We start from the raw sequence: 10,904 nt of genomic DNA on the forward strand, positions 1-10,904 counted from the left end.
TAATTTTATTAATGTTCTTTACTGACACAAAAACGTTTAGATAGGAGCATCCAATAGGTACCACATAGATCTACATTCCATAGCTTCCCGCCTAACTAGTCGCTTTTTATCATCTACATTCTTTCCTAGTCGCTTTATAACGTCCGTTTTGTGAGGCAGAAGTAAGTATACTTTAGAAGTTGAAACCACTGTTTTCAGTAACTTAATAGCAGCTATCCGAACAACCTATAATTCAATAATTTAGTTAAAAGATTTCTAGAAAGAGTTTTTATTATAGTACCATTGAAGCCTCAAATGAAGTCAAATTTAAAACCCTTGTTAAGATATCTTCCAAGCTACCCTGAATTACCGACTCACCACTGGCGAGTAATTCAGTTATTCGTTCTAAAATAGTTAGTAAAATTTGAGGATCCTTGCTACCTTCTAGGCAAAACAAAATTAATCTGAAAATCTACTTGAAAAATTAAATTATAGTTAGTTAAATTATTTAAGTTTGTACCTTTTTAAACGAGGTTATAATGACCGCTTTTGGCGCTTTTTCAATCAGGTACCCTATAGCACTCAAATGGGCTTCATTAACGTCTAAAATATCGTTGAACTTATTGGCACAGTAATTAATTACTTTATGTTTATAAAAAGGCCTAAAAGAATAAACTTGATATCACTGCAAATTTTCTTCAAGGAGACCTACACAATTTTACAGTTATTCTCTTTGGATAAGACTCCATCATTGTCATTCATAATGATCCTAAATCCTTTGGCTGCATCCATGCTTTCGCCATGTAAATTATTAATTAACTGAAATTTTTTTCTACATAAAAATTCACTTAAAACAAATAGCTTTACCATATCCACAAATTCCCAAGCAGTCGAATGATTCCTCGTAAGCAAACCCTTCGCTGACCACGAAATTAAAGATACTTGCATATCCTTATCTAGCGACGCGAGACTATTTTTGATTAAAAGTGCATCTCTTGTTAGCTTCTGCTCTGTAAAAAACTAAAATAATCTTTGCCAATCAAGAAAATCACTTCTAAACTCACCATCTGGCATTTTATTGAAAACTGTCCCTACAGTTTCTGCCAAAGAATTTCTTGTAATTTGTAAGTTTTCATTACTAATTTTTCCAATAATCACATCTATATTTGCATGAATTTCGACCTCATCTTGTGGCAATGGCATTATTATAGAACATAACACAATCACAGAGATATTTGGATTGAGAAATCTAATTTGATATGGCCATTGCTTGAGTGGCACAGTTGGAGCCCTGATTATATTCTCTAAAGTGATTTTAACATCCTTCAAGAAAGTTTCGGTTAGGGCTTGATTATTGTCTATTTGTTGCAAGTATTCCATGAATTTAATTAACAAGTCCTTCAGCATACTGGTGGCTAGAGATTTGCACCTATATAATAAACAAAAAGGAAAATTCTTAGTCATCCCAAATTCATCAAACTAACTACCAAAGTTTGTTCAAATGCTTTAAAGCCACGCTAGAGATATCAAGGTCTTTTCTGATGTAGCCTAAGAAAATGTTTGCTAAATAATCCTCAAAATATGGAAGTCCTACTAAACTTCCTAGACTCTCCAGATATGTATCAACAGCTGCGCAATTGTCTATTTCACTTGTATACAACACCTTCAATTTAACCTGCTCAGGATACAACAAGGCCATTTTTCTGAAAACTTTAAACACTTCCAGTTTAACACTCTTATCCAGAGCTACTACTAAAATCTTCTGTAGAACATGCAGGAATGGATCTCGTATACTATCTGGTAAACTTTGAGCCAGTGCATTGAACCCACTAAAACCTTCAATAACTAAATCATTATCCCTGCTTTCAATGGCTTGAGAACACAAAATGGGACAATTTGCAATTTCTTCAAATTCATTTAAATTTGTCTGTGGATCTTGTTGTATTACAGCCTTAACAAAGTCTACAAAGCAATGTAAAGTAATAGCCTTTTGCTTATCATTATTGCTAATTTTGAATAAATTCTCCAACAGGGGGCAGACTTTTTTGGCTACAAGGATAGAAGATACCTTACTGCCTTTTGCTACATTTATCAAAAAATCTGCACTTTGCTGATAAACTTTTGAATCAGGTAGCAAATTGAACTTTAGCATGTCTATTATATCTAAAATTGTGCTTTCAAAGGCCTTTATATCTCCTTGAGAAAGCTTATTGATGATAACTCTCAATGTTTCTAGACATCTGCTTTTAATAGCTTCATCTGATGAATAGAAAATTTTATTTTGCAACATAGTCCAAAGCTCAATTGAGTGGTTGTTATAGATGCTGACCTCATAGTTTTGACAGCCACTTTTCTGAAAGGTATCTAGATAGGGTACAGTTCAATTAGAAATAAGAGATTTTACCAAGAGGTCAAGTGAATCTTCTATTGCAGTGTTTAATGTTGAGTCCAATTTTTCTAAAGCTAAAGGGATGCCCATTGGACCAAAATCTGAGAGACATGTCAGGGAGTTACACAGAGCATCTGCTAAAGATTCTCTAGATATTTTCTGAAATGTTTGCTTTTTAATGAATTTTTTTTCTAATTAAAACTCACATGTTTATCATGCTGAGAAGGTTTGAAATCTACTGGGAAATAGCAAGACAATACTTCAAACATTTCCTCAGTTAAATGCCCTAGAGTGGCAATTTTGAGAAAGCTAGGAATCCAGCAAAACAGAAAGTCTAAATTTGTAGGATCCCTTTCCCCATCTATCAAGCTAATTACTCCATAAGCAAAGTCAATAGCCATTGTATTTACGACTGAAACATACATTTAGTTAATACTAGTAACAAAGTTACAGCTATATGTAGTTAAAATCACATTTAATTGGTTACAAAATGTAGGCCTAAAAGACTTTTACAATATATGGAGAAGCACATTTACTTACCAGCAATCCGATTCTTAACTACAGCTTCCAAAATTTGATAAATCATTAACCTGTCAGCTCGAACTTGCTGTTGACAAGGAACATGATTAAAGAGTGTGGATAATAATAACACTATTGACTCATCTGGGGTATTTGCATTTATTAGGACTCGCAAACCCTTAAAACTTGATGCAGCAACCTAAAATTTAAAGACATTTATTTCACTTTTATTTTTTTGGGTTTGGTGGTGACCAAAACATTACCTCATGATGATCTTTAAGCTTCTCACAAAAATATTGAGCTATTACCATTAATTCATGGGGGCTTAGAAAATCATTTGCTATAGAACATAGGGTTTCACCAACAATTAACACCCCCATGCGTCGATTCTCTGGAGCGACACTAAGAAGCAGATAATTCAATTTTTCAAATAATTGTAAGAATGTTAGTTTATGACATGAAATATCTAGAAATTTGCATACAGTTGGCTTCAAGTGTGATAAGTTGCTATTGTGTTACCCTTTGCTATCTGCTTTGCCGTTTCAACATATCGCTGATCTAAGCTTGGGTCTATACCATTTTCTAGTAAACTTTTCAAGACTTTCTGGTGCAAATATGGGAATTCTGCATCGTTCTCCATTATACTGTGTAGGTTATATCGGGTTTTTGGAGATCGAAAATATCTTGGAAATCAAACTCTTAAAAAATTAATGGTAACAGATGAACATAATGAAGAAAAAACGAGATAAATACGAATTTTTTAGGAAAAGCACACATTATTTCAATTTGACAGGTATAACCTAACCTCAATTTTTTCATTATCACTGTCATCTGCGTCTAAAAAGCAGAACTACTATCGCATTTATAAACATTTACAGATGTAAAAAATGTAGATAAACTTTTAATTTGTTGAATGAATGTAACTAGTGAAATTAAGAATGCGCCAGAGAGTAATTGTTTCATAATAAATAGACGTACGTTTGATATTCAACACATTAGCCAAATTAGGCTTACTCTTATTACTATATTATATATTAAGTACTCGATCAAATAACCTGCGTAAACACATTTTTTTAAAGTAAAAAAAAATTATCCATCTGACTTATGTGTATAGAATATATTGATAGTTGCATACAATCTATTTTCTTATAAATTAGAAATGGTTGCTGAAGAAATATGCCATTCTACCCTTAAGTTTATCAGCCCGGCTAGCTCAGTCGGTAGAGCATGAGACTCTTAATCTCAGGGTCGTGGGTTCGAGCCCCACGTTGGGCGTGATTTTTTTATTTCTTTAAAATTCGTATTTAATTGAATTAATGTCATACTTACACAATACGTCACATATAAAACCTCCACAAAAAAAATGTAATAACTAATGAAGATAATATATTTTTGTAATTTATATAGATAGTAAAGGAACACATAACGTTATTACATTGGTAATAAAGATAGCAGTTAAAAATTAAGAACGATGCTGCAAGTTGCAAAGCAAAGTATATGCAAAATACTTCCTAGTTAATCAAAATTACTTAAATTAATAATTGGGGATGGTAGGAATGTTAAAATTAATTAAAATGTATGAAAGGTATATAACATTGATGCTTTGATCTATCTGGTAAAATATTACAATTGCCCTTAACTAATATCACTCCTATATATTATGTTTGCTTTCATATAAAATTCATTGAAAATATAAACTTGTATAGTGCTTAAATATATATCTTAATTTTCAATTTTTTACTACCCAATTAAAACTATTCTATATTTGTACCCATCATTATTTCTCTATTAATCATCCTCGCATTTGATTATGATGCCGATTAAGTACTAGATACACTGTATCTTTCAATGTCTGAGGTTTGCAATACTCTTCTAACCAGCTAAAAACGCCGGCTGAAAGCTCAGAAAAATTGCTAACAGACACAGTGCTAAAGGTTAGAAATAGCTGGTCTATAATTGTCTGAAACTGTAGAAAATACAAAAATCAAAACTTGTCACTGTTCCTTCCATGTTCAACTCACCACTGAAAATTTGACCTCATCAGAAACAGGGGTCTCAGTATGTCCAGGCTGCAACTGCTGGGCCTTCACAATTTGTTCATAATTTGTTTGCATGATACGAAGTGCTATAACTTCCTTCCGCAAGGCATTTCTCTCTTCTTCTTGCTTCTTTTTCTGCTGTTGCAAATATTGAATGTAGTCAATTGACCTCTGGAGCACAGTGGCCTTGCTCAATTTGTATCCTGAGGTTTGTAGTAATACAGGATAATATTGTAGTAATATGGCAAAGTAGTGAGATAAGTCTAGAATACCTGACACATCAGTTTGTTGGCAAGTAGGCACTAGTTCTTGCAGTGTATCATAACCTTTTTTGATGGCGTCACGACGCTTTTGTTCAGCTTGAGTGTGGGCCTCTCGCCGTCTTTCCTTATAGCTAATGGAGGCATGTCTGGATTCCATATCATCATCATCTGCAAGGCAGAAAAGGGAGTTTTATTGAATAAAGTGAAAGGTCGTCAAATAAGGATAAGAGATTAGTAAAATGCCCTTGGAAGGGTATGCTATATAGCACTAATAAATCTGAAACATTTGGGAGACTGCCACATGGAAAAAATCATAGATTTAGTTAAGTAATTCGACAGGGAGAAATTAGTTTCTCATTAAACTGACAGTTATTTGAGATGTCTCTGACCCCAATGGTGAGTGGTAAATCTTGAAATTGTACTATGTTTACGGTGATCTTTACATTGCTGAGATTCTCTTCAGAAATTTAAACGGAGTTCAATAAATAAATAATAGAAATCAGTATTTCTTGCACTTTGATCTTAGTTTATGATGTTATTCCATTACTCCTGAAATTTACAGAATTCCTTATATTTCACTTTATGTTACCTTACCAGAGTTGTTGCTAGCTATGGAATTCCTTTTGGAATGATATCCAAGTTGTTCATGAGACATGATTTTCGCCTAAATTCACTATACACATAAGAATCAAATTAATTGCTAATTTGTAAATAATAATTAAACGAACAAATACCAATACAATTAAAAAGCTGATTGCACGGAATCTATGGTACCGCTACTACACTGTGTGCACTGACACATTTAAAGACCTAGCAGCATTCCATCTCACTCCTGTTTTTGTTGCTACACAATCAAGAATGAGATAAAAAGTAATTCCAAACACTCCTAAAAAAATTAAAACTCCGCTGTCCAAGTCACATATGACAAAAAAATGTCATTTTCCTCTTCCCCCGGAAAAACTTTAAACGTCAACAATATTTTTCCTTTAGTCTGCAATAAAATTATATTTGAATTTTAATTTATTCTGAAACAGATCGTTATAATGGAAATCGATTACGGCTTTAGTAATAAATTACCAATCTTTATCAAGCATTAAAAATGTAGTTCCAACAAGGTGTCAAGGTTTATTTAGACGAAATAAGCGGTGAATCTCGAATGCTGCAGATATAAATCGTTATTAGTTATTGTAATTCAAGGCTTCAAATATAAGTATAAACAATAATTTTCACTATTCAAATTTAGTACATTGTTGCAGAAATGTTTGTGCAGGTAATTAAGCCTTATTAGAATATGTCTCCTTAGTTGGCATTGAACCAAATGCAGTTATGGCTCCTCATAGGAAGGAATTCTATGGAATCATTCTTGTGGCTCTAGTCTGTTTACTCCTTATAGGTTTGTGATTACTTATTAGTTTATCAAATACGGAAATACTAAATATTTATCTCTTAGCCTTTAGTCAAAAGGAGTCATCACCAGTCATCAGATCAAGGCCTCCATCCTTTCAAGCAATAGAAATTGATGAGCCTGAGTCAATTTCAGATGAGCACATATCTATTGATCAAATTTTAAAGACTCAAAGGTATAGACTGAGGAGAGAATTGTATAGCTATAAGCTGCCCGGCAATTTATCGCTGAGTAATTTTACATTAGACACCAAAGGGCAGCCTGTTAGAACTTTAATTGTTACTACTTGGAGGTCTGGATCTACATTTTTAGGTATTTTAATTCCTAGTAACAAACCATTGAATTATGAACGTTTTTTGGATATTTCAAGGTGATATTTTGAATGCATTGCCTGGTAACTATTATCATTATGAACCTTTACTGGATTATGGAATTGTTCAAATAAGAGGGCCGCCTTATGCAGATTCTGCTATTAATGTTTTAAAGAGTTTGCTCAACTGTGATTATACAGATTTACATAGGTAAGTAAATGTCTTTATTTCAGATATTTTAACTTTTTTATTTTTTTGATAATTTTTAGATATTTAGAGTTTGGTATGTCCCATATATACTTATTTACACATAATAAGCGGCTATGGAGCCAATGTGAAGCATATCCAGATTACTGTTGGCAGCCGGAATTTTTGAATAGGTTTTGTAAATTGTTTCCCTTTCAGTCCATGAAGACTGTCAGATTGAGGTTGAAACTCGCTGAAGAGTTATTAGAAGATAAACTGTATGAATTTTATAATGTAAAAAAAACTTCTCTGTTACTTCTTCTAAATTTTAGACTTAACCTAAAAATAATATTGTTGATAAGAGACCCTCGGGCCACTTTACAGTCCCGCAGGCACCGGGATTGGTGCCCGGGCGAACCTGACTGTGATCAACCGAGTTATCTTTGTTCAGACATGGTATCTGATTATAGTGCAGCTATTCGACTCATGCAACTTTACCCATCCCAGTTTAGGTAAAAATTTCACTTCTAATAAAATACATTACATTGCACTATTGCCTTGAATTCCAGGGCAATTCGCTATGAGGATCTCTCACTCAGTCCATATCAACTAACCCAGGATATATTTAAATTTATAGGTCTTCCCCTACATCCTCAGGTAGATTCTTTTTGAGTCTATTTCTTTTCCATTTGGAGTAAAGAATAATAAAATTTAGGTGAAGGATTTTCTGGCCTCACATACGACCGTGGATGTAGGAGGTGTATCCAGTACTTATCGAGATTCAAAAAATGCCCCATTTCATTGGAAAAATGATTTAAATTATACGGAGGTTCAAGTGATTGAGGACACGTGCAGAGAGGCCATGAAACTGTGGGGTTACGTTAGGACGGAAAGCTCAAATTTAAAAGACTTTTTTCCCCTCACTAGCTACGATATTAAATAATAGACTCGCGAGTGCAATTGAGTAATAGAAACGAGGCAATTTAAGGCCTTACTCGGGCAATATTTCAGCTGTGACTTTTGATTAATTTAGTAAATTGTTTCTGCAACTTTTCAATATTCATTATTCAAGCCGTATCGTTTACAATAAGGTGTTTCGCGCCTTACTCACTCCTTGGGGAAATTGGCAACAAGGCCCTGTTCTTTTGTCACAAAATCCTCCAGCTATAGGTAGTAATTAGAGGCTAAGCAGTGTTGCCATATTGTGGCGTTTTTGTTTCAGTTGAAAATAAGATTGTTCAAGATATTGCAAAACCCTTTTTAAAAGTTAAAAAAGAGTTTATATGAAGAGTTTATTTTTTTAAGTTTCAGTGCTACTAGATTTTGCACTAAATCTCAATTCCCTCACACTTATTGACTTACCTATTCTGTCACGTTGAGCACTTTGAAGCTGCAATGTTTTATAATCTAAAAAGCTATCTAGTCATTTTAGCATTATTTATTTATTTTCAATTTCTTTCTTATTTCAGGGTTTTCCCATTATATATGCATATTGTAATAATTATTAAAGTTTTTATTAATTTATGTTGGGAAGTGTTGATCAGTTATGTATATCCAGAAGATATTATTTCAAGATTTCATAGCTTTACGTAAGCGAAGTTTACAACATATTTTCATTCCAGTAAACGTATACTCTGAATTCTTTGATTCTCATTAGTTAATTGATTAATTTTTGAAAGCATTTATTAAAGTTTTATTGTGCTATATCTTGCCGCTCCATAATTCAAATACATTGACCGTCATTCCTTAATTTATTTAATTATTATTTAGGTGTGTTATAGCACCCATAATATTTTAGTAACGGATTGAGCTGTCGTAATCCGATTTATTTAGTCTTAATTATGTTCACTTATAGTACTCAATAATTCCGCTGGCGTATGTATATGTTGAGGTCACCAGTTACACACAACACGTATTATAATAGAACTTTTTACGCATTTCAATAAAACTGTTAACAAGTTTAATGTTTCATTTCGATTCCTCCAACCCCAGACGTAGCTCCTCAAATTCTTTAATACTGTAAAAATCTTCTATAAGTGGTTATATAGAGTCAAACAGGAATTTTACAATGTCTTCTCTCAGTTTGACTTAAAAATACAGACAGTCAAGTAATTTCTATGATGTCATTCCTTCTACATCTAAAAAAAGTAAAATAATTATGACTAAGGCTTTTGGTAATATAAATAATACTTCTCCTAAGGCTTTCTTTGGTGTGATTTTCCAAATATCTTACTCTTGTGCTAATAAATATGTTTGATTCCAAGAAACAATTTAAATGGTTTTATTTTTTTCTTTTTAGTCCTTAGAAGCTCAAATCTGAATAGGAGAAATAGCACCATGCAATAAAATACTAATAATATGAACATTATTTATTAAATACTTTCAATTTAATTAAACTGCTCCTGCATTTGACGGACTATATTGTTGACAAATTCGCTCAAACTCCATCTCTTTTTGCTTCAAATCTTTAATGAATGCATGATCAGGATGAGCATCTTTTAACTGTGACAAATACCGATTGCCAATCTGCAAAATCAAACCTTTAGTTGCAAGTACATCAACTGACTTTACACATTTACTTCAGGGCCTTTTTCCAAATGTCTATGCAAGGCAATCATGTTAATCAACACCTCTGCATTATTAGAATCCCTCTCCAAAGCTTCCTGCAATGCTGCTTCTGCCTCATCATACTTCCCTTGCCCTATAAAGGTTACTGCCTGACCATTTAACAGCAAAGGAGTAGACCCATATTTGTCCACCAATTCTTGGTAAATATAATATGCATCTTGCAATTTGTCACCTCCCTAAGTCACAATTAAAGTCTCTTAAAATAAAAATTACAATTCTTACCATTGCAGTATGAACCCAGGCCTGTGCTAATTGAGTCAACGTAGCATCATCATCTTTCTCCTGCATTTCCTTTAATTTCTTTAAAGCCAAATCAACCCTGTCCAGGGACAGCAGTACATTCACAATAAAAGCCATTGATTCCAAGCTTTCTGAGGCATGAAGATACCTGTAAGCCCCATCCAAATTGCCCTCTTGAATAAATATAGTTGCAGCTACCAAAACCAGAGTCTCATTATGGGAGGTAGTATCAATCTTCAAGTTTAACTGGTCTAAAACCGAAGCCCTGTTCGATCTAGAGTGCAAGTATTCGGCTAGAAGTCTCAAAGGCTGCACTTCGCCAGGTGAAGCCCCATGGATCTCATCCAAGACTACTAGAAATTTGTTTTGCGCTATGTAGGAGCGGTAGGTAAAGACATCGCGTTGGACAGCAATTTCGGGGGTTGAGGGCTGAAAGGTTTTGCTTGAAAAGAGTGTAAAAGACTGGTGGACAATGGTACCTTTCGAACTTTGGCAGCCTCATTGATACATTGCTGGTAATTGCCTATATAAAAGTAGTTTTTGACGTCGAACAACTCGTCTATTTCCTGCTGAGGGGCCATAATGTACCAATACTGCTGATCAATTATATGTTAATAAAACAATAATTATTTTAATTAATTATAAACACTACACGTAAACTTAAACAAATAAACGTCAGAATAGAAAGTGAAGTTGATAGTGTCAACAGAGTAACGCAATGACAGTTCAGATTAAGTTAGTCACTGATGAATAATGACTTATCTTTTTTTAGGAGGTAAGAGCTGACAAAGATAGATAGATAGTGTGTAATATTTTAAATTTGGAGTTCCCGGTATTTTTCAAATTTGAAAATTGCAGTTTCCAATTCTAAATTGCGTAACTTTGCTCCAATTTAACCGACCTAGTATCTTTTACGGTTACCTAGATATTCGTGATTGGGCTTCA

The 10,904-nt window shown here is 33.5% G+C and overlaps 4 protein-coding genes and 1 non-coding gene across 6 annotated transcripts; 2 read left to right on the forward strand and 3 right to left on the reverse strand.

The window, feature by feature from the left end:
- Positions 1–6: 6 nt before the first annotated feature.
- Mms19 (MMS19 nucleotide excision repair protein) lies at positions 7–3,577 on the reverse strand. The gene is made up of 12 exons (XM_066398939.1): positions 3,407–3,577; positions 3,151–3,353; positions 2,909–3,086; positions 2,575–2,780; positions 2,384–2,527; positions 1,467–2,332; positions 1,044–1,408; positions 847–989; positions 692–798; positions 500–641; positions 281–451; positions 7–225 (listed from the first exon to the last, which is right to left on the reverse strand). The coding sequence occupies exons 1-12, from the start codon at positions 3,525–3,527 to the stop codon at positions 37–39; spliced, it is 2,835 nt and encodes a 944-aa protein (XP_066255036.1). The 5' UTR covers positions 3,528–3,577; the 3' UTR covers positions 7–36.
- Positions 3,578–4,089: 512 nt separating this feature from the next.
- On the forward strand, positions 4,090–4,162 carry TRNAK-CUU (transfer RNA lysine (anticodon CUU)). Its single transcript has one exon. It is a non-coding gene; the product is annotated as a tRNA-Lys (tRNA).
- Positions 4,163–4,630: 468 nt separating this feature from the next.
- Positions 4,631–5,958, reverse strand: bigmax (helix-loop-helix-leucine zipper transcription factor bigmax). Of its 2 annotated transcripts, none has more exons than XM_066394993.1 (4): positions 5,784–5,958; positions 5,199–5,357; positions 4,909–5,129; positions 4,631–4,853 (listed from the first exon to the last, which is right to left on the reverse strand). In XM_066394993.1, the coding sequence occupies exons 1-4, from the start codon at positions 5,842–5,844 to the stop codon at positions 4,680–4,682; spliced, it is 615 nt and encodes a 204-aa protein (XP_066251090.1). In that variant the 5' UTR covers positions 5,845–5,958; the 3' UTR covers positions 4,631–4,679. The 2 variants fall into 2 exon arrangements, with proteins under 2 accessions (XP_066251090.1, XP_066251098.1); XM_066395001.1 differs by having other exon boundaries at positions 5,779–5,915.
- A 191-nt stretch (positions 5,959–6,149) lies between these two features.
- On the forward strand, positions 6,150–9,055 carry LOC136414785 (carbohydrate sulfotransferase 4-like). The gene is made up of 7 exons (XM_066398978.1): positions 6,150–6,582; positions 6,640–6,906; positions 6,965–7,115; positions 7,175–7,369; positions 7,424–7,603; positions 7,661–7,748; positions 7,807–9,055. Exons 1-7 carry the CDS (start codon positions 6,516–6,518, stop codon positions 8,032–8,034), a joined length of 1,176 nt encoding a protein of 391 aa, XP_066255075.1. The 5' UTR covers positions 6,150–6,515; the 3' UTR covers positions 8,035–9,055.
- A 390-nt stretch (positions 9,056–9,445) lies between these two features.
- Positions 9,446–10,647, reverse strand: epsilonCOP (coatomer subunit epsilon). The gene is made up of 4 exons (XM_066398988.1): positions 10,439–10,647; positions 9,942–10,388; positions 9,671–9,895; positions 9,446–9,617 (listed from the first exon to the last, which is right to left on the reverse strand). Exons 1-4 carry the CDS (start codon positions 10,538–10,540, stop codon positions 9,483–9,485), a joined length of 909 nt encoding a protein of 302 aa, XP_066255085.1. The 5' UTR covers positions 10,541–10,647; the 3' UTR covers positions 9,446–9,482.
- Between the last annotated feature and the right edge of the window lie 257 nt (positions 10,648–10,904).

Source organism: Euwallacea similis, chromosome 1 (genome assembly GCF_039881205.1).
Source record: "Euwallacea similis isolate ESF13 chromosome 1, ESF131.1, whole genome shotgun sequence".
NCBI lineage: Eukaryota > Metazoa > Arthropoda > Insecta > Coleoptera > Curculionidae > Euwallacea > Euwallacea similis.

What these genes read in the sequence shown, in the direction of transcription:
- Mms19 (XM_066398939.1), bottom strand. Translation starts at nt 3,527, where the DNA reads ATGGAGAACGATGCAGAATTCCCATATTTGCACCAGAAAGTCTTGAAA. An exon ending in AGCTTAAAGATCATCATGAG is followed by an intron (nt 3,087 to 3,150) that starts GTAATGTTTTGG and finishes TTTAAATTTTAG; the next exon opens with GTTGCTGCATCAAGTTTTAA. An exon ending in AGTTAAGAATCGGATTGCTG is followed by an intron (nt 2,781 to 2,908) that starts GTAAGTAAATGT and finishes TGTATGTTTCAG; the next exon opens with TCGTAAATACAATGGCTATT.
- bigmax (XM_066394993.1), bottom strand. Translation starts at nt 5,844, where the DNA reads ATGTCTCATGAACAACTTGGATATCATTCCAAAAGGAATTCCATAGCT. An exon ending in CATAGCTAGCAACAACTCTG is followed by an intron (nt 5,358 to 5,783) that starts GTAAGGTAACAT and finishes TCTGCCTTGCAG; the next exon opens with ATGATGATGATATGGAATCC. An exon ending in CCAACAAACTGATGTGTCAG is followed by an intron (nt 5,130 to 5,198) that starts GTATTCTAGACT and finishes TACAAACCTCAG; the next exon opens with GATACAAATTGAGCAAGGCC.
- LOC136414785 (XM_066398978.1), top strand. Translation starts at nt 6,516, where the DNA reads ATGGCTCCTCATAGGAAGGAATTCTATGGAATCATTCTTGTGGCTCTA. An exon ending in GTCTGGATCTACATTTTTAG is followed by an intron (nt 6,907 to 6,964) that starts GTATTTTAATTC and finishes GGATATTTCAAG; the next exon opens with GTGATATTTTGAATGCATTG. An exon ending in GTCTTCCCCTACATCCTCAG is followed by an intron (nt 7,749 to 7,806) that starts GTAGATTCTTTT and finishes AATAAAATTTAG; the next exon opens with GTGAAGGATTTTCTGGCCTC.
- epsilonCOP (XM_066398988.1), bottom strand. Translation starts at nt 10,540, where the DNA reads ATGGCCCCTCAGCAGGAAATAGACGAGTTGTTCGACGTCAAAAACTAC. An exon ending in AGGCTGCCAAAGTTCGAAAG is followed by an intron (nt 10,389 to 10,438) that starts GTACCATTGTCC and finishes AAAACCTTTCAG; the next exon opens with CCCTCAACCCCCGAAATTGC. An exon ending in ATTTGGAAAAAGGCCCTGAA is followed by an intron (nt 9,618 to 9,670) that starts GTAAATGTGTAA and finishes TTGATTTTGCAG; the next exon opens with ATTGGCAATCGGTATTTGTC.